Source organism: Oratosquilla oratoria, chromosome 34, assembly GCF_046742065.1.
Source record: "Oratosquilla oratoria isolate Oo_2021 chromosome 34, ASM4674206v1, whole genome shotgun sequence".
Taxonomy (NCBI): domain Eukaryota; kingdom Metazoa; phylum Arthropoda; class Malacostraca; order Stomatopoda; family Squillidae; genus Oratosquilla; species Oratosquilla oratoria.
Genome location: NC_134810.1, coordinates 40499551 through 40521898, shown reverse-complemented (window position 1 = coordinate 40521898; position 22348 = coordinate 40499551). Strand labels below are relative to the sequence as shown.

The following is a 22348-nucleotide window of genomic DNA, read 5'->3' as shown; positions in this document are numbered from 1 at the left end:
TCAGTTTTTGTGTAGACTTACTTTATATTTTCAGATGAAGCATGGACCCCAAATACTAATGATAAAGACATTTGGCTTGAGGTGGACCTTGGGAATGTGGTACCAGTTTATGGTGTAATTTTAGGATCACCATCTACCGTAAATCGTTATGTCACTTCAGCTGTCATTTTCTTTTCAACTGATAAGCAAAACTGGCATGAAGCGAAAGATTATGAAAAGGAACGGCTGGTAAGTTTGTGATAGAAAGTTGTCTAACATAAACCAGATCAATTTGCATTCATTATCTAGTCTGGTCAATTCTTTTTACAAACACTTCATTATTACATACATACATATACCAAGGCTTTTTTCCCCCTTACCAGGGGGGTAGCCAAAAAGGACAAGGCACAAAAACATTCCCACCCATTTCATCCCCAAAAACACTCCACACCCCTCCACCCTCCCTCCCATCTTAGCACCTCCTAGATGACGGGTCATCCCTGCACCCTGTCCACTGCCCTGGGTCAGAAGCAGTGTCGCAGGACACAGCACATCCACAGCAAGGCCGCTTCATTAAATTGGCGACCCCCCCTCTCCGTCCCCCCATATAAAGGAGAGGACGGGGAGAAATCCCTTCGGGCTGCGTCAAAATTTTTGCTCACACACACTACCTCACCCCCCATTCCCCCGTCCAATCCACCTCATGCATCACAACATTTTCCATATACAACCATTCTCCATTCACCCCTGTCTTCTGTCCTCTCCTGTCCTTAAGGGGTTGAGTAGGGATGGCCACCAATAAGATAAAACAGTTGGCCCTGCTGTGGATGTGTTCTGTCTTGCTGAGGGACAGGGCGCTAAGATAAAAAGGAAACAAATTGGGTGCATGCCTTGACTGTCAACCTCTCTTACAAGTAACAAGAAGTCTCTTGGTATATATGTATGTATGTATATATATTTGTATATATACTGTATATATATATATATATATATATAATATATATATACATATATATTTATGTAATATATATATATATATACATATATATATATATATATGTATATATACATATATATATATATATATATATATATATATATAGATAGATAGATAGATAGATAGATAGATAGATAGATAGATAGGTAAATAGACAGTCAGATAAATGAAAAACTAATAATTTTGTGTCCTGAACCTGAAGGAATTTCTGTAACTTCATTATATATTTATCTATATTATTTATATATTTATTTATTTTATATATATATATATATATATTTTTTTCAGAAAATTAATGGCCCCACTCAACCTGGAAAATCTGTACGCACCATCTTGCCTACTCCTTTTGAAGCACGTTATATCAGACTGGTCCCAGTAACATGGAACCAGTATCCAGTTGTCAAAATTGACATCCTTGGTTGTGGTGTTGAAACAACTACTGTAACATCATCAACAACAACTGTAATATTTGTCACGCCACCAGGTTAGTATAGAAATTGTTAATAGTATAGATTGTAATTTTTTCATCAACCCCTTTAACTTTTTTCATTTCTTTTTTCTTAATTATAGTAGCCTTGAACTCAAGAAATTGAAATTCCTCGTCTAACTCCTTCAACGTTGTGAAAGACTATACTGTAGTTTGTTCTTGGTCATGCCATATGATTTTATTTATCGAAGGAGATCCTTGAATTGAAGGGGTTGAATTTGGTCATATGTGACTGATTATTAAATGTATCTTTGGTATCATGTTCATAAAATAAGTTATAGGAAAGGAGTATTACTAATTTAACTTAAATTTTTTTTAACTTAAAAAAGTTTCAGAGGGATTAGCTTGTTAAGTGTAGTTGGGAAGGCTTATGGGAGGATCTTGATTGAGAGGATTAGGAGAGGGACAGAGAGAGTAATTGGTGAGGAACAGTGTGGATTTAGGACGGGTAGAGGTTATGTAGATCAGATTTTTGTGGTAAGACAGATATGTGAGAAAGCTATAGGAAAGGGGAAGGATGTTTTTTTGGCTTTTATGGATCTGGAAAAGGCTTACAACAGGGTAGACAGGAAGGCATTGTGGGAGGTTTTGCGGATATACGGGATAGGAGGAAAACTTCTAAGAGCTGTCAAGAGTTTTTACGAGAGTAGTAGAGCATGTGTCAGGATTAGAAATGGAGAGAGTGAGTGGTTCGAGGTAAAGGTGGGACTTCGTCAGGGATGCATTATGTCACCCTGGCTGTTCAACTTGTACATGGATGGGGTGGTGTGAGAGGTAAATGCAAGGGTGGTGGGTCAGGGATTGGAGATGGTTAAAGAAAATGGAGAAAAGTGGGAGGTGAGCCAGCTGTTGTTTGTGGATGACACTGTGCTTGTTGCAGGATCAGAGGAGGGTTTGAGGAAGTTGGTGACAGAGTTTGGGAGAGTGTGCGAAAGAAGAAAGCTGAAGATAAATGTGGGTAAAAGTAAGGTGATGAGATGTACAAGGGGTGAAAGTGGCAGAAGACTGGAAGTGAGCATAAAGGGAGAGCGACTGGAGGAAGTGGATAGTTTTAGATACTTGGGTGCAAATGTGGCAGGAAAAGGTGGAGTGGAGGTGGAGGGAGAATGTAGATTGAGAGGGGTGAGTAAATGCCTTGGTGGATTAAAAAGTGTAATGAGAAATAGACATTTGGGAATGGATGCTAAGAGGAGACTGTATGAAGGAGTGATTGTGCCAACAGCACTGTATGGGGCAGAAACATGGAACATAAGAGAGGAAGAGAGAAGGAGTTTGAATGTGTTTGAGATGAGGTGTCTGAGAAGTATGATGGGGGTTACTAGGCTAGATAGAGTGAGAAATGAGGAGGTAAGGAGGAGAACAGGGGTGAAAAGGGAGTTGGGAGATAGGGTTGATGAAAGAGTATTAGGATGGTTTGGACACATGGAAAGAATGAGTGAAGAAAGACTAGTAAAAGAGGTATGGAAGGCAGATGTGGAGGGAGTGAACATGAGGGGACGTCCTAGGATGAGGTGGATGGATGGGGTGAAGGGGGCTTTGGGGAAGAGGGAAATGTCTGTTGAGGAAGGACGGGAGAGGCCAGAAGACAGGGGTGAATGGAGAATGGTTGTATATGGATGATGTTGTGATACATGAGGTGGATGAGGTAGTATGTGTGAGCAAAATTTGACACAGCCCAAAGGGATTTCTCCCAGTCTTCTCTTATTCTCCATGAGGGAATGGAGAGGGGGGTCACTGATGTAATGAAGTGTCCTTGCTGTGGATGTGCTGTGTCTTGTGACACTGCTTCTGACCCAGGGCAGTGGTTAAGATGCAGGGATGACCTGTCATCCAGGAGGTGCCAAGATAAGAGTGAGGGAAGAGGGTAGAGGGGAGTGGAGTATGATAGGGATGGAATGGGTGGGAGTGGTTTTTATGCCTTTGTTTTTTGGCTACCTCCCTTATAAGGGGGAAGAAAGCCTTTGATATATGTATGTATGTATTTTAGCACTCATCCATTTTTTCACTTCATCAATCTTACTCTTATTTTATTGTCATTTGGTCTATTTGGTTTTACAGAATGCCAAGATGACATGGGCATTGACAATGAAATTATCACTCCTGATCAGATCACTGTGTCATCATCTATTAGTCATCTTTACACACAAGAGCAGCTGCCTCTGAACTCTACCCGTAGTTGGATTGCTGATATAAGCAAGGGGATGCACCCCTTTGTGCTGGTGGGTTTGATATATTTGTATTGGTTTGTGTCTAACACAGATAGATCATAAATACCAGTAGAAGCTTGCAAAAATTGATGGAAAGTGAAAAATATTGTTAAGTATGGGAATCATACATTATACTAATGAGAAATGTACTCCGAAATACCAAGGAAATTCTAAAATAATTTCAAACACCATTTGCCATTTGCATTGATCAGACAATGATGAAATAATGATTGAGGTCACAAGACCCACAAGCTCTTGTTGGTCTCAAACTGCCACTAACTTCCTTAATATTTCCTCTGATCCCACTACAAGCACAGTGTTGTCAACAAATAACAACTGGCTAATCTCCCACTTTTCTCCATTTTCTTTATCTATCTTCAATCCCCAGCCCAGTAACCTTGCATTTACCTCTTATAAATGAACAGCCAAAGCAATATAACACATCCCTGGCGAAATCCCAGCTTTACCTCAAACCATTCACTCTCCATTTCTAATTCTAACATAGGTTCTACTACTCTCGTAAAAACTCTTGACTGCTCTTAACAGCTTTCCATCTATCTCATATATCTGTAATACCTCCCACAGTGCCTTCCTGTCTACCCTGTCATAAGCCTTTTCCAAATCCATAAAGGCCCTAAAAACATTTTTACCTTTTCCTAAAGCTTTCTCACATATCTGCCATACCACAAAATTCTGATCCACGCAACCCCTACCTGTCCTAAACCCACACTGTTCCTCACCAATTACTCCCTCTGTTCCTCTCCTAATCATCTCAATCAAAACCTTCCTATAAGCCTTCCCAACTACACTCAACAAACTGATCCCTCTGAAACTACTATACTCACACTTGTCTCCTTTTCCCTTGTGAAATGGAAGTATATAGGCACTCCTCCAGTCTTCCAGCACTTTACCCTCATTTAGACAAACATTAAACAACCTCACTAGCCAGTCCACCATCACTATACCTCCTTTTTTTAGACACTGGCTGACACCCATCTAACCCAGGTGCCTTACCTGCTCTCATCCTTTTAATGACTGCTTTCACCTCATCTTTCCTTATTTCTCCTCAATTTTACCCACTCATCACTGTAATTTTCTTAGTGCTTCTCACCGCAGCTACCTTTCCTCCCTATCCTCATTCACATTTAACAACTCCTTAAAATACTCTGCCCATCTTCCTCTTACTGCCATCTCTTCCATTATCACCTCTCCATCTGCACTTTTTACCTTTTCTTCTCTGCTTGATTTGTCTCCTCTTCCTCTCTTAATTTCTTTCCAAAACATCTTTTTATTACCTTAAGAAATTTCTTTCATACTCTTACCCCATTTCACGTCTGCTCTTCCCTTAGTCTCCTTTATCTTATGCTTTACTTCTCTTCTCTTTTTTTTTGTACCTTTCATATGATTCTCTTGTCCTATTTTGTAACCAATCTGTGAATGCTTGTTTCTTCTCTTCTACAACCTTCATTGCTTCATCATCCTACCACTCACCACCCTTCCTTCTATTTCCTCCCATCCTTCTTGTTCCACACACCATCTTTGCACACATTGAACCATCCTCATTCTTCCTCCACTCCTAGTTCTACTCTGTCCTTCACTCCCTCCCACTCCTATCTCAGCTTCTTCCTGTACTCCTCCTTTTCTTTCTTTTTAAGCAGTTTACTATAAGTACCTCCCTACCTTCTGCCCTTTTCCTCTTTCTCCATCTATCCTCCACTCTCAACTTACCTTCCACAAAAAAATTACCTGATATTCCCCACTCTCTCTCCTCAGAATATGTACACCCAAAACTCTTTCTACTCTTCTCCTGGTTACCACCATATAGTCTATTAAAGCCCTATCTACCACCTTTCCATTGACCACCCTCTCCCATGTGTACTTATGCTTGACTTTCTTCCTAAACACTGTGTTTGCTATCACCAACTCTCTAGACACATCTCCACTATCATCTCTCCACTACAAATTTTCCCTGGAACTCCACACTTCCCAACCACCCCATCTATTGGTTCCTTTCCTACCCTAGCATTAAGGTCTCCCAATACCACTACATTGACATTTCTCCCTAAACCCTCTGTGCACTTATTTAGATATATTCAAAAAGCCTCCCTTTCCTCTACACTCTTCTCACTACCAGGCCCATATGCACTAACAAAAACCTACATCTCCCCAGTTTCACCTTCATCCACATTAACCTTGAAGAAACCTCCTTCCACTCCACCACACATTTACCTATCTTTTCACTTACTAGTATAGCCACCCCTATTCTCCCTCATCCCCTCTTCACTCCTGAGAACCTCCCAACTACACTCCCAAACTCAAACTCGCCCCTCCTTTTCAACCTAGTTTCACTAAATGCCAACACATCCATCTAGCCAATACCCCAGATGAGGATAAATGAACACGATCTAATAGATAACACAATCTAATAAACACAATCTAAAATAAATATGTACCAGAAGTAATAATTTGTTCTAGCTGGCCTTTCTTTATGATTATTGAGAATTTCAAATAAAGGGAAGGTTATAATTTTGATTTGCTTTGGTTGTGATATGTGCATATTTTTGTCCTAAATATTTCATGCCAAAATCTGGGTCTGTCCAATATGTGGGTGCATCCAATAGGCTGGCAAATGTAGCAATTCACAAGATGATTGCTAACCTTGTAAAACATGTCTGTTGAGTAAAAGATGAATCACAGCAGACCCAGGCTACCTCCCTTGTATACTCCAAAGATCACCTTAGTGATGACACCAGGCTGATCATCAGTAATTATGTACTATATGCAAATAGACAGGAGCCAATCTGCAGTGGACAGTACCAAGACACCAATTCTAGCTGATAATTAAATGTGCATCGGAGTAGAATAATTCACATTGTCAAAAACCAAAGAGAAGTCAAGATGAATCATATGATTTCATAACTTGATAGAGTAAAGAGAACTTTCTAAATGAGAGGACAAAAAAAAAATGATCATGTCTATGAATTACATTAAATGAAAATGTAGTTAGTCATTTAAAATTCAAAAGATTAATATCATAAATCATTGTGGGTTTCTAAAGATTTGATCATTACTTGTTCATTTATTTTCATTTCAGATTGACTTACAAGAACCAAGAAATCTTACTGGTATTGTGACGGCTGGATTTCCAGCAACCAACTACTTTGTCTCATCCTTCCAGGTATGTAATACTATAGTATAGCATCTTTATCTAGATATTTAAATCAATTATATAGCTCTTTCCATCTTGATTTAGTAATTTCTTGGCTTCTTCCTCCCACTGTTTCACATGATGTATTCCTGTTTGTTGTAAATTTGCTTATATTTCTTTATTACCCTTTTTCTTTTTTCGTACCTAAGGACCAATGTCTCTCCGCATCCAGTTTTAAGTATATGGGGATACATGTGGCATGAAATGGAGGAGTGGCGGTAGAGGTAAATTGTAGATTGAGAGAAGCTAGTAAAAGTCTTGTGAGATTGAAGTGTCATGAGAAATAGGCATCTGGAAATGGATGCAAAAGAGAAGAAACTATGAAGGGATCATTGTGCTAATGACACTGTATGGGGTGGAGACTTGAAGTTTGAGAGAGGCAGAAAAGAGAAGTTTAAATATGTTTAAGATGAAATGTCTGGGAAGTATGATAGAGATTACTAGGTTGGATAGTGAGAAATTAGGTGAGAAGGAGAATGGGGATGGAAAAGCAGATGGCAGATAGGGCTGATGAAAAAGTATTGGGATGGTTTGGACACATGAAAAAGAATGAGTGAAGAAAGGTTAGCAAAAGAGGTGTGGAAGGCAGAGGTAGATGGAGTGAACTTGAGGAGATGACCAAGGAGATGGATGCATGGGGTGAAATGGGCTTTGAGCAAAATGGAAATGATGATGATGATATGGTTTATCGTCACAAACTCCCCCATATTGGAAGTCTAGGATGGTGCCCCTCACAGAGGACTTTGTAGTGTGGAATTTAATGAACCATGCCCTTGGTTCAACTTCGCTGGTGGCAGGATTCGAACCGCTATCCCCTTGACCTTTGCCGCAAGTAACAATGCCTTAACCCACTCAGCCAGAGAGTTTCCACAAAATGGAAATGACTGTTGAAAAAGGAAGGGAGAAGTTGGGATAAAGGTGAATGGAAGAGGGCTGTGTATAGATGATACTTTGATGCAGACTGAAGGGATTTCTCCCCTTTATCTCCATTTTTCACATGAGGGAACAGAGAGGGGGGGTCACCAATTAAGTGAAGTGGTCTTGCTGTGGATGTACTGTGTCTTGCTGCATTGCATCTGACCTGGGCAGTGGGCAGGAGACAGGGATGACCATCCACAAGGAGTGAAGATGAGAAGGAAACAAGGATGGTGGATGGAAGTAGAGTATGTAGGAATGGAATAAGTGGGAGTGGAATCAGTGGGATAGAATGGATGCCTTTGACTTGGCTACAGCCCTAATAAGGGGGAAGAAAACATTTGTACATAGATAGTTTTTATTTCATATGCCACAGGGAAAATGTATTCAGATAAGAGAAATCTTCTACGTAGTTAAAGAGTTAACTCCTAATGTATATCCCCTTTTTTTAAACACTCATTCCACAATTTAATTCCCTTTTTATCACTAGGTGTGGTATGGCTTTGATCCTAGTAGCCTTGTGCCTGTGAAAGAACCTTCTGGCAGAGTTAAAGTGAGTACCATATGAAGCATTTCATTTAAGGATAGTAACCAAGCTCCCTATAGTATACCCTGCATAAATGTATACAGTCAATACCCCATTATGGGGTCAAGTGAATGTAAATGTCACAAATCTAATGATTTCTTAAAATCAGGAATTCCCTGGAAACACTGACGGCTCAACCCCTGTCACCAACTGGTTTGACACTCTTATCAGAGCTCGCTATGTGAAGGTAATAGTGAGAACGTACACAGAAGCACCAGCTCTTAGACTTCAAATCAAAGGCTGTTATGAAGGCTATAGTAAGTTGAATATAGATTGTCATAGTAGCTATGATTTGTTTTAACTCATTAAACCTTATTATAAAAAAATTTACAATAAATATGTGTGGTACCTGTACTTCATATGAGTAGCAATAGTGTTGAAATACATATTTTTTATTTTCAACTGATTATGTGTAGACTAGTATAGATGATATCAGTAATAGTTGTTTAAAAAGCAGAAATACCTAGGTAAAACAGGCGTTTATTGGATGCTATTGGTGATGGTTGTTTTATCGGTAATTTTCATAGCTTATTTTGAAATTATGTATATACCCATCATCGTCTGACACTCCTTTTCTAATTACCGTATTTTCCGGCTTAAAATGCACATTGGGTTATAATGTGCACCCATGCACTTTGTTATCTCAGTACACAGATAGCGCGCACCGACGTATATTGTGCATGCTCGATTGCCATCTAGCAAGGGAATCGAGTTGGAACTACATGTACCGGTATATGACTCATGTTGTGCGTTGGTCCCTTATTACTTTGTAGCTTAAATAGTTTGTAGGAAATATGATCTAAATAAAGTTTATTGAAAGTAGAATATACAGAAAAATTTTGGGATTTTTACAGAAAATGTTCATTTTATATCTTGAGGAAATAATTCATCTTTACCATTTTTTATTTAATACTGAAACAAACTACAGACTGTTTCGTTTTAGCTTTGAACCTGCAATGACAGTGTTGAATTAGGACAGTCTCTCATTGAGGTGACGTTTAGTTAATATAACTCCCGAAAGAGGGTGTTGTAGTCAGGTGTTTGACACGAGTTTATGAACGGCCGCAACGGAATTTGTACCATACCTAAAGTGAAGCAACAAAGCCAACATAAAAATTCAAACTAGGATGCTGTGAACATGGGCAAATATCATGAATATTGATCATGTTTCATGGTGTTTAGGCCTATTTAAACATGAAAAATAAGATTCGATAGATACCTACCTATACCAAATATTTATATAAGGTAGCCCATGCTGTCGTATTCTTTCATGTCACCATGGCTGTTCTTCTTGTTCTCACGGAACGTCACGGAGAAGTGTGCCATCCCAACTTTGTGACGGCCAACATCGTCACGTTGTTGTGAAAAAAAATTACACACACAGCCGCAGAATTTCTATCATAGGCCGTAGATAATGCGCACCACTGGATAACGCGCACCCCCCATTTTTAGGCCCTTCCAACGGAAAACAGTAGCGCACTATACGCCGGAAAATACGGTATCAACAACTCTATTTTGAGATCTGTATTTTTTATTCATTTCCCCCAAAATTTCTTGGTTTCTTTAGTTTTTTAACCCCTTCATTACCGACCCATCAACCTTACGTAAACAAACGTTTCAAACCGTCCCACGAATGGCTGGAGCCTTATGTTTGTAAACACAGACACTTGCCACCACGTGGGTAGAGATAACCCAGAAACCGAGGCCTTGAGAGCCCTCAATACACACAGCTTATAACTGTGACATGTGCGTGTCACGGGGAGCACGCTCGGTTCCTGGCGAGTGCACTCAGCTGTGACACGCAGGCATCACAAAACACACATCCGGTACTCAAGGGGTTAAGGATAGGTGGAAGGTGGGTGCATACCATGGCTGGCTCCCTCCCTTGTAAGGAGGAATAAGTCTTTTGGTATATAAGTAGATACATCTTAGTTTCCACTCATTTCCCTTTCTCAATGCCCAGTGAATATTGTTTCATCTCTAAATCTATATCCCTTGGGGTGTTTGAATTTATTTTTAGAATGGTATGTTTATATAGTAAACCTGCCACAGGGTAGGGATATGATTTTGTTAGTCATGAATAATTTCACAACGCAGTAAGATCTAACTCTAAGAACTGTAACCTTGGATATTCAGTACTAATATTTCATTATCATATTCTGATAGTATTTGTGTCACTTACAGCTACTGTGATAACCACAACGCCTGTGACTGTTACAACATCCACGTCTACTGTGACATCCACCTCTACTTCAACAAGCACAACACCAATTTCAGTCTGTAACACATGCCCAGGTTATAATTTACAAGATGAAGCTCAGTGCTCGTGTGATGATGAACACTATTGGGATGGTGTCTCTTGTGTAACAAGGGATAATTGTCCTTGCTATGAAAATGGAAAAAGGTATGTCTTAACCCCTTCCATACGGTGCCGCACACGTAGGCGTCATGGGGAGCGAGTGTATTCGCGAGGCTGCCATATCGGCGTCTTGATTATATTTATTGTAGTCGCCCCTCCATAATGACATTCTTTCTAATTCTTTTGTAATCGCATTTTCTATGGTTATCAAAATTCACGGGTGAAGAGAGAACGATCGATATAAGCGGTGACTATATTTTATGATGAGAGTATTATTACGACACGTCGTACGGCTGGCATTTGCTGCTGCCACCGAGATCTAAGTCCATGACGCCTACGTGTGCGGCACCGTATGGAAGGGGTTAATTACCAGTATATCTGTCACCTAAATGTAGTATTTCATGCTGGCTGACCGAACTAGGGTGTCATCACTTGTGATGGAGATTGAGGTGATGGTGGTTCAAACCCTGCTACTGGTTAGCTTAACCAAGGGCATGATTCATTAAGTTCCATGCTACAAAGTCCTCTGTAAGGGGCACCATCTTAGCCTCCTGATAGAGGGGAGTTTCACAACATTAAACTGAATCATCATTATCATAATGTTAATGTGGGCAAAGGTGAAGTTGGAGTGGGAGATGTGAATTTTTGTGAATGCATATTGTCTTGATAGCGAGCAGAGTGAAGAGGAAAGGGAGGCTTTTTAGATTTATTTAAATGACTGTATACAGAATTTTGGGAGGAATGTATATGGAATGGTGTTGGGTCTTCTCAACACCAGTAGGAGATGGGTCAATAGATTGAGTATTAGGAAGCTTTTGGGTGCCAGTTAAGAATTGAAGTGGAGAGATGAAGTTGGAGATGTGTTTAGAAAGGGAGTTGATGATAGCAAATACAGTGTTTAAGAAGAGAGCCAAGCATATGTTTGAAAAGGTGGTGGATTGAAGGGTGGTTGGTAGGGCATTAATGGGCTAAGTAGTAGTACCCAAAGGAAGGATTGGAAGAGTTATGGACAATCATGTTTGTAGAGGAGAGAGTAAAGGAGTGTCAGATTTTTTTTTGTAGAAGGGATATTGAGAGTGCAGAAAAAGTGGAGTAGGGGAAGAAGAGTGGAAGGTAAAGAGGTGCTTAGGGTAAACAGATTAAATGAGAAGGAAAAGGAGAAGGAATACCTGGAGAAGCTGAGGGAAGTGTGGGAGGGGTGAAGGATAAAGGGAAAGTAGGAGTAGATGAAGAATGAATATATTTCAAAGAGGAAATGACAGAATGTGCAAAGATGGTATGTGGGATGAGGAAGATTGGACAGAACAGAAGGAAAGGTAGTGAATGGTGGGATAAACAGGTGAAGACAGTGGTTGAAGAGAAGAAAGCATATGAGGATTGGTTGCAAGGCAGAAATAGGAAAGCCTGTGAGTGGTAACAGAATAGAGGAAAATGAAAATGTAAGGTGAGGGAGGCAAAGAGGAGCCAAGATAAGAGGGAGGGAGGGGGGTGACTGGGGGTGGAGTACGTGGGGATGAAATGGGTGGGAGTGGATTTTATGTCTTTGTTTTGTGGTTACTTCCTTTGTAAGGGGGAAAAAGTCATTGATATATGTATCTATTACAACAATATACATATAAGACATGGTTCTTCATGTTTGATAATTTTTATACATGTGAATGAAAAGTATGGTAAGGGTTACTAAGCTGGATAGATTGAGAAATGAGGAGGTGAGGAGGAGAGTCACGGTGGAAAGGGAGTTGGGAGATAGGGTTGATGAAAGAATATTGGGATGGTTTGGACACATGTCTAGAATGAGTGAAGAGAGATTAGTAAAAAAAGGTGTGGAAGGCAGAGGTGGAAGGAGTGAACAGGAGGGGGAACCAAGGATGAGATGGATGGATGGGGTAAAAGGGGCATTGGGAAAGAGGGGAATGTCTGTTGAGGAAGGAAGGGAGCAGACAAAATATAGGGGTGAGTGGAGAATGGTTGTGTATGGATGATGCTGTGATGCATGGAAGGGAGTGGGTGGGGATGAGGGGTTAGGAAGTATGTGTGAATAATATTTTGAAGCAGCCTGAAGGGATTTCTTCCTGTTTTCTCTTTTTCTATATGAGGGAATGGAGAGTGGGGGTTGACAATTAAATGAAGGAGCCTTGCTGTGGATGTGCTGTGTCTTGCATCACTGCTTCTGACCCAGGGCAGTGGGCAAGATGCAGGGATGACCTGTCATCCAGGAGGAGCCAAGAAAAGAGGGAAGGAGGGGTGGTGAATGGGAGTGGAGTATGTGGGGATGAAATGGGTGGGAGTGGATTTATGCCTTTGACTTTGGCTACCTCCCTTGTAAGGGGGAAAAAGCCCTTGGTATATGTATGTATGTATGTATGTATATATTTACCTAGTTGTATTATACGGGAAGGGAGCTATGCTTGTGATGACCCATCTTTGTATCTTTCAGCATCAAGTTTTTCTTAAAATCTTGAATAGTGTTTGCACACACTGTTTCTGTGTTACAATTATTTCTTTCATTGAGGGGGATATCTCTCTCTTTATTTCCTCACAGTTAGGTGAGTTTTCTATTGTGAATACTGATTTGAAGTGGTTGTTTATAATTTTGGCCATTTCTGGTTCTTCTGTATATTTGTATTTACCTTGGTGCAGCTTTTCTATTTCTTGTTTGTTCTTCAGTTTGCCATTTACATACCTGTAAAATAGTTTGGGTTCTTCCCTGCATTTTTCTATTATTTTTTTTTGTAGTTTCTCTTTTCATCTCTGCATATTTTTGCATAATCATTTCTTAGTTTGATGTACATTAGCCATTTGCTTGTTTTCTTGTCTTTTTTTTTCATTTCTCCCATGCTTTATCTCTTTTATCCTTAGCCTCACTACATTTTTTCTTATATATGTTCTTTCCTTTTTTTTGTTGTGGTACGTATTTATTCACTCCCTCATTATAAATTTCTTTTAGTATATTCCATTTCTCTTCCATCCCTGTTACTTCATTTAGGAATGTTTCCCAGTTTGCGTTGCGAAATTTTTTTTTTAGTTTCTCAAAATTTGTTTTGTTGTACATTAGTCTTCCTATTCTATGTTTATAATTTCTGCTTTGATCCATTTGTTCTTTCGACTCAAATTCTATCAATACATGGTCACTCTTTCCTATCAGAGTTTTGTAATCAATTTTGTAAAAAAAATTTAGGCTCTGTCATAAATATTAAATCCAGCCTTGATGGCTCTTCACTACCTCTGTATCTGGTATTTTCCCTTATCCACTGAGTCATTGGGTATTCGATGGGCATGTCGAGCAGGACTTTGCCCCTGAGTTCCTCTCCACCCTTCACTGTCATTTCCTCCCAACATATTTCTTTTGAATTAAAGTCACCCATAATTGCTATATTAGTTAATTCATATTTTGTATCTTATAATATTTTGGAATGATCACTTTCTGTCTAGGTCTGTGTTTTGGGGGGCACATACACCACTACAAATTTTCTACTCTTCATATATTTGCTTTCAACTTGTATCGTAATTTATTCTACATTATTTTCTCCTTCAGTTATTTTTGTTACATTTAAATCTTTATTAGTCAAAATTAATACTCCACCACTCTGTTTATCATTTCTATTCTTTGTCCAACAATTGTATAAACCTTGTCCCACATTACAGTTATTTTTGTTACATCTAAATCTTTATTAGTCAAAATTAATACTCTGCCACCCTGTTTATCCTTTCTATTCTTTGTCCAACAATTGTATAAACCTTGTCCCACAGTGTTGGGTGGTAGAGTACACTTTAATTTAGTTTTCACTAATCCCATTATGTCTGGTTTTTCTAAGGCCAGATAATTACTTAATTCCTTCCTTCCTGAAGTTATTCCATCTATATTGGTATAAGCTATTTTCAATTTCCTTTCTCCTCATCTTTTTCTGTCTGCTTTGTTTCCTTTTTCCTTATATACCATTTTCTCAGCCTCAGGTCCACCACTTAAAAAAAAAAAAAAAAAAAAAAAAAATCTGTTTCAGTTCTTTTTTATTTTTTTTTCATTCACTTAGTTGCTAAGTTAATTTTCTTTTTTCTTTTTCTTCTTCACTCTTTTTTTTCCATATATTTTTGTATTGTTCACTATTTGCTAATTTCATTGTTCTGGATAGTACTTCCTCTGCAACTGTTTGTGATCTAAGCTTTACTCTCAGTGGCCTGTATTGTTTTTCTTTAGAGTATCTACCCATTCTATAAGTTTCCTCAATTTCCCTATCCAAACCGTGTCCTTCTGCTTGTAATTCTTCCAGAATTTCCTTAGCAAACTCTTTCTTCTCCTTTTCTCTCTGATATCTAGGTACATCATGCTTCTCTTTAATGCCATAGATTAAAATGCATCTTTTTTTATCCTCTGTGTCCCTAACTAAGTTGCCTTTCTCTTTAATTACTTGGATCACCATTTCCTTGGTATTCTCCTTGACCTCTTGCTCCATTATTTCTTTAAAGGATACTTCATTTGTTTTTATTTTTTCTTCCACCTTTTCAGTTACTGCTTGCATTTGATCTTTTATCTCCTTTTTTAAGGCCTCATTCCTAATTATATCTTCATTTTTCAACCTTTCATTTTCTGCCTTTAATTTATTTAATTCCTTTTTTAAGTCATCTATCTCCCTATTATTCTCCTCATTGGCTTTTCTTAGCATAGCTACTTCTTTGTACATTATTTTATACTCACTTTTGAGCTCTATTAATTCATCCAAAATGTCATTAATATCTCTATTTCTCATTATATTTCTATACCTGGGCTCTCTATCCATTTCTAACCCTCTATGCATAATATTTCCTTTACCCTTCAAACCCCCCCCAAAAAAACTCTTTCAAACCTTTGGTATTCCCTTGGTGTTTGAGAAAGACATGTCTTCTTTCGAATGATACCAAGTGGAGCCTCTATTCTGCTTTCTTCCAAGCATCTTTTTGCTGGTTCTTTGTCTTTCAGAATTTCTTTGCTTCTTTCCATTTTTTATAAAAAGAAAGAAAGAAGAAAAAAACGAACAAAGAATAATAATAATAATAAAAAAAAAGATAAAATGGAGATACAAAGACGTTTACATTCTGGTCACAGCGAATACATTCTCCCTTCCCCGTATCTTTGTAAACAACTAGGCCTACTTTCAAATTCGTTAGTTCGTGAATTGTTTAATAGCGGGTTCAGAGCGTTCGTTCTAGCATGTCTTGCTTCGACTGTGGTTGGTGTGTGTATGTATGTGTGTATGTGAGTGAGGTAATTTTGTGAACTTCAGACATGTGGCATTAATGGACCAGGGGTCACCCCATTTAGTCTGTTAGTTTCAGGTGTATCTGTATTTAAATATATAAGATATAAGACATACAACATATACATCCATATATGTACCCTTTACATTCACAAGTACAAACTTAAATATATACATACAAACACATCCACATATACCCACATGCATATACATATGCATTTATATGCATGTATCTACTGAAGGATATATCTAGTCATTCATTTGTTAGTCAGATTTAATTTACAGGTGTTGAATTTATGGCTATAGCTGGTACAAGAACTACTCAGCAGAGGCATGCCAAGGGCTTTAACATGATTAAATCCATATTAGATATACATACATATACATCTATATATATGATCACCTATACATACATATACACATACAAACATGGCCATATGCATGCATATACATACAGTATATGTGCATATGTGCAAGTATATCCATTGATTGATATGTATATTTGTCAGATTTAATTTTTTGGTTATATATAAATATAATGCATATATAAGCATATATTTTCACTACAGAAACTTTTCCCATGATGTTGAACAGGTATGAAGTGAGCAGTGTATATATAACAGAAGATTGCAGAGAATGTACCTGTAATTTGTATGGAAACTCAGAATGTCACCCACAAGTCTGTCAAAACACCTGTGGTGAGGTAAGTGATTATCTACATAGTTATGTCACAGATATGTGAGAAAGCTATAGGAAAGGGGAAGGATGTTATTTGGGCTTTTATGGATCTGGAAAAGGCTTACGACAGGGTAGATAGAAAGGCACTGTGGGAGGTTTTGCAGATATACGGGATAGGAGGAAAGTTTCTAGGAGCTGTTAAGAGTTTTTATGAGGGTAGTAGAGCTTGTGTCAGGATTAGAAATGGAGAGAGTGAGTGGTTCGAGGTAAAGGTGGGACTTCGTCAAGGATGCGTTGTGTCGCCCTGGCTGTTCAACTTATACATGGATGGGGTAGTGCAAGAGGTAAATGCAAGGGTAGTGGGTCAGGGATTGGAGATGGTTAAAGAAAATGGAGAAAAGTGGGAGGTGAGGCAGCTGTTGTTTGCAGACGACACTGAGCTTGTGGCAGGATTGGAGGAGGGATTGAGGAAGTTGGTGACAGAATTTGGGAGAGTGTGTGATAGAAGAAAGCTAAAGATAAATGTGGGTAAAAGTAAGGTAATGAGATGTACAAGGGGTGAAAGTGGCAGTAGACTGGAAGTGAGCATTAAGGGAGAGCGACTGGAGGAAGTGGATAGTTTTAGATACTTGGGTGCAAATGTGGCAGGAAAAGGTGGAGGTAGAATGTAGATTGAGAGAAGCGAGTAAATGCCTTGGTGGATTAAAAAGTGTAATGAGGAATAGACATTTGGGAATGGATGCTAAGAGGAGACTGTATGAAGGAGTGATTGTGCCAACAGCACTGTATGGGGCAGAAACATGGAACATAAGAGAGGAAGAGAGAAGGAGTTTGAATGTGTTTGAGATGAGGTGTCTGAGAAGTTTGATGGGGGTTACTAGGCTAAATAGAGTGAGAAATGAGGAGGTGAGGAGGAGAACAGGGATGGAAAGGGAGTTGGGAGATAGGGTTGATGAAAGAGTATTAGGATGGTTTGGACACATGGAAAGAATGAGTGAAGAAAGACTAGTAAAAGAGGTATGGAAGGCAGATGTGGAGGGAGTGAACATGAAGGGACATCCTAGGATGAGGTGGATGGATGGGGTGAAGGGGGCTTTGGTGAAGAGGGGAATGTCTGTTGAGGAAGAACGGGAGAGGGCAGAAGACGGGGGTGAATAGAGAATGGTTGTATTTGGAAGATGTTGTGATGCATGAGGTGGAATGGGTGGGGGAATGGGGGGGTGAGGTAGTATGTGTGAGCAAAATTTGACGCAGCCCAAAGGGATTTCTCCCCGTCTTCTCCTTTTCTGCATGGGGGGACGGAGAGGGGGGGTCGCCGATTTAATGAAGCGTCCTTGCTGTGGATGTGCTGTGTCTTGTGACACTGCTTCTGATCCAGGGCAGTGGACAAGGTGCAGGGATGACCCGTCATCCAGGAGGTGCTAAGATAAGAGGGAGGGTGGAGGGGTGTGGAGTGTATTCAGGGATGTAATGGGTGGGAATGATTTTATGCCTTTCCCTTTTTGGCTACCTCCCTTGTAAGGTGGAAAAAGCCTTGGTATATGTATGTGTGTATGTTTCCTTGCTAAAGAATATATATCAATTTTAGTTAGCTGTTGGATCACCAGTTTCCTCAGTCTGATGTTTTCTCTGAGGATGACTCCAATTTGACAGTGTTGATTATGCTCAGGCAATTACTCAGTTGCCTCTGGTCTCTCCTGCAGAAAACCTGCAGCCTTCAGGTAACTGGCAACAGCATTCATATGTATGTGCACATGAACACATATGCAGAGAGGAAAAAAGAAACTATGAAAAAGATATAATAGGCAAATGCAAAGATCAACCTAAACTATTTTACAGATATGTAAAAGATAAACTAAAAGACAAACATGAAATAGTGAAACTGCATGAAAGAAATTAAGAATACACAGAAGATGTAGAAATGGCTGAAGTAATGACCAAACACTTTAAGTCTGTATTTACAGTTGAAAGCTCACAAATGTGGGATGATGGACACCAAGAAAGATCCCCCAAAATGAAAGAAATAACAGTGACATAGAAAGAAATAAGGGACCAAATAAAGAAACTTGATGTTGGAAAGTCACATGGGCCAGACGAAATAGTGAACTGGATATTAAGAGAATGTATGGATGAACTCACAGATAAAATATACAAGATAATTGACTTCTCGCTCAAAGAAGGAAAAGTACCACAAGATTGGAAAAATGCAAATATTGTACCAATATATAAGGGAGGAGATAAAGAAAATCCAACAAACTATAGACCAGTATCCCTTACAAACACAATTGCAAAAATATGTGAAAGAGTTATAAAGAATAAATGGACTAAACACTTGGAAGAGAACAAAATACTAAACCACAACCAATTTGGATTTAGAAGTGGAAGATCATGTACTACAAACTTAATATGCTTTTACTCAAGATTGGTAGAAATAATACAAGAAAGAGATGGCTGGGTAGACTCTGCCTTCCTGGACTTACAAAAGGCTTTTGACAAAGTACCACACAAAAAGCTACTAAGAAAAATTGAAACAATAGGTGGAATACAAGGAAAATTATTGGAATGGATGAAAGACTTCATGAATGGAAGAAAAATGAGAGTGGTACTTAGAAAAAAGAACTCAAATTGGGTAAACATGATAAGTGGAGTCCCCCAAGGCTCCGTATTGGCTCCGATAATGTTTGCTGTTCATATAAACGACATGGATGAAAGAATTGAATGTTATATAAACTTCTTTGCAGATGATGCGAAACTATTGAAGAGAGTAAGTAAAGAAGAAGATTGCAAATCTTTTCAAGAAAACCTGGACAAAGTCATGGAGTATAAAGAACAAAGTGAATTTCAATATTAAGAAATGTAGTATTTGGCTACTTCCCATGTAAGGGAAAAAAAAGCCTTTGGTATATGTATGTATATGTAGTATAATTCTTGACTATGTGGGGACCATACCACTGACACATATTCCAGTCTTGGAAAGATCAGGGTTTTGATGAGTTTTTTCATTCTCTCTTCATCCATATAGTGAAAATTCACTTTAATCATCTGCAGCAATTCATATATATCTCCTACACTTCTGCTTATATGTCTGTCAGGTAACATGTTGTGTTTTATCAATAGTTCCAAATCTATCTCTACTTTTGGTTTAGTAATGGGTTCTCTTCTTGAGGAATAGTTAAAGATGGATTTTTGTAGCTATTGCCCACTTCCAGTCCTTTGTATTTTTTGGTATTGAAATTCATTTCTCATTCTTGGCCCCATACAAAAATAGTGTCTAGATCTTTTTGCAATAGATTACAGTGTAGAAGCCAGAGGCTGATGAAGTGAACTTGAGGGGAAGACCAAAGGAAGTGTCTGTTGAGCAGAGAAAGTATAAAGCAAGGGATGGGTGTGAATGGATGATGAATTGATGCAACTAAAAGGGATTTCTCTTTGACATCTCTAATTACTCATGTGTGGATGAGGTGGGAGGATTGCCATATAATGAAACAGGTAAACCAGCTTCAGCTGTCAGGCCATGTGTATAGGTGCTGTGTCTTGCTGCATTACTTCTTAACTAAGATAGAAGAGAAAACCAAAGATATTTGGATGGGAGTGGGATGGGTGAAGGTTGGATGCTTGCTTTGGCTGGCTTCCACCCATATGAGATAGAAAAGGCCTTTATGAATATAGATATGGGTTGATGTATAGATGTACCTTTGCCTTTTCAGAATGAGCGCTGGATACTGTCTGACACCTGTGCATGTGAATGTGAATCCTGCCCTGAAAATTACACATTGTGTGTTTCTTCTAATATTTGCCTCAGTGAACAGCAGTTATGTGATGATGTAAGAGATTGTGACATTGAAATCTGTCCAACAACAACTACTATATCAACTACAGTTCCAACCACAACTGAAGGTAAGCTAATAGTAATCCAAAAGCTATTGTCATATAGCATACATTTTCAAATTAACTATTCATAACCTACCTCATATGAGGTACCTCTGTTCATTTTCTAGTCCATTTGCCATATTTCAACATTTCTATTTTAAAACATTAACCACTTTAGTAAATAAATATGATACAACACAGAAACCATGAATAACCATAAGGAAAATCAAATAGTGATAGTAATTATCATAAATGTTGCATTGAGTTTTACTGACTGGAAATCTGCATCATAGTGTTTGGAGGTTTCAGATCCTCACATAGATCTGTCCAGGAAAGTGACAGAAGATATATTTAAAGTTATTGAGAGAGATATTAAGCTCAACCCCCCAGAGCCTGAATTACAATCCTCCAGAAGGAGGTGATGGTGTTGATAAATTTTGAAGACGTGTCAGTGAGAGGACTCTCTCTCACATCTATATTAGAGGACCACCTTTTGCAGGTGCCCATTACTGATCCCTAGGAAAAGTCAGATTTATTACTAAAATACACAACATAACAGCATCATTCAAAAACAGATACAGTGAGTCCTCATTATATGGTACATATGCGTTCCTGAAAACCTTACTGCAAATTGAAATTACCGTATACCGAACCCAAGTTTCAACTTGTGGTAGCCGTACGTTCTCCCTGCTCTTTCCTCTTCAAAATATCTAATTTTACCTCCAAAACATGAATGGATACTGTATCAGTGAATTTTTCTTACCGTAAATAGAATCGAGGGTAGTAATTACCAAATACCGTAACTGTGAATTTACCAGATAAAGAATTACTGTATAAGGAGGACTCACTGTAATATATTGGGATAGTGCTTTTCTTATTTGTTCATTTATCATCCATATTTCAATAACACTTCAACTTTAATCATTAACTACTTTTTAGTGTATAGATATGAACATGTAAGGAACCATGGATAGAATAATTTTTACATAGATTCAGATGGGCCCTGGGTATCTTCTTGGTTCTTTTCTCGTTCTGGAGCTGTCTCCGATTCTCTTTGACCTCTCTGGTCTCTTTGGTCTCTCTGGACTCTGTGTCTCTGATTGGGTCGCTCTTTGCTTGGCCTTTTATATGCCAGGAATGGGAGTCGATGTTTCAAGTATGGCAAAACATACATAAAGCGGTAGTTTAAAAATCTTCAGCCAATGGGAAAGCAGAGGTAATTTTCCTGCCAAATTATGATACATTTCTGAGCTTGACATCATCTGATAATACATAAAGGGGTGCACTCCAACAGATGGATATCGTGCAGTGTTTAAGATTTCAAGAAATACATATATATTATGAATACAGTACAATTTTGAACATACATTACACATCATATTCATGCAAAGCGTCCCTTAAAATCACAAACAGGAAACTTTATTCACATAAGGGCATGACATAGTACAACCACAAGCTCCTATTCATGCTAAGGACGTGACATCCTTCTTATAATGATGGGAGGTTTATTGTATAATCTGGAAGGCTGCCAACCAATTTAGTTACTGCTCTGTATTTTCTCTGTCTTGTGTGTATCTTTCATCTTGTGTAAAAACCACACTACTATTGCATATTCTGATGTGGTATTTAGCTAATTGTAGTATACAGGAAGAGAGCCATGCTTATAAGATTCTCTCTTATATTCCAATGATCATACTTAGTCTTAAGTTCATATATGGTTCCAGCTTGGCGTACATGGTCTAGGCTATTTCAGGAATTTACATATCTGTATGGACAATTGTATTTCTTCACATCCTACACACATATGGCCATTTTCAATTTGTTCCCATGA

At 38.6% G+C, this 22348-nt stretch overlaps 1 protein-coding gene across 2 annotated transcripts in view; it reads left to right on the top strand.

Moving 5' to 3' along the window:
- LOC143018223 (hemocytin-like) overlaps nucleotides 1-22348 on the top strand; it is a 184722-nt gene that overhangs the window by 108315 nt on the left and 54059 nt on the right. For both annotated transcript variants that reach the window (XM_076173462.1, XM_076173461.1), the window contains exons 50-58: nucleotides 35-228; nucleotides 1265-1460; nucleotides 3522-3682; nucleotides 6765-6848; nucleotides 8284-8346; nucleotides 8489-8636; nucleotides 10564-10783; nucleotides 16564-16672; nucleotides 20355-20544. In XM_076173462.1, the coding sequence (XP_076029577.1) occupies nucleotides 35-228; nucleotides 1265-1460; nucleotides 3522-3682; nucleotides 6765-6848; nucleotides 8284-8346; nucleotides 8489-8636; nucleotides 10564-10783; nucleotides 16564-16672; nucleotides 20355-20544 (1365 nt within the window). The remainder of the gene's footprint in view (nucleotides 1-34; nucleotides 229-1264; nucleotides 1461-3521; nucleotides 3683-6764; nucleotides 6849-8283; nucleotides 8347-8488; nucleotides 8637-10563; nucleotides 10784-16563; nucleotides 16673-20354; nucleotides 20545-22348) is intronic.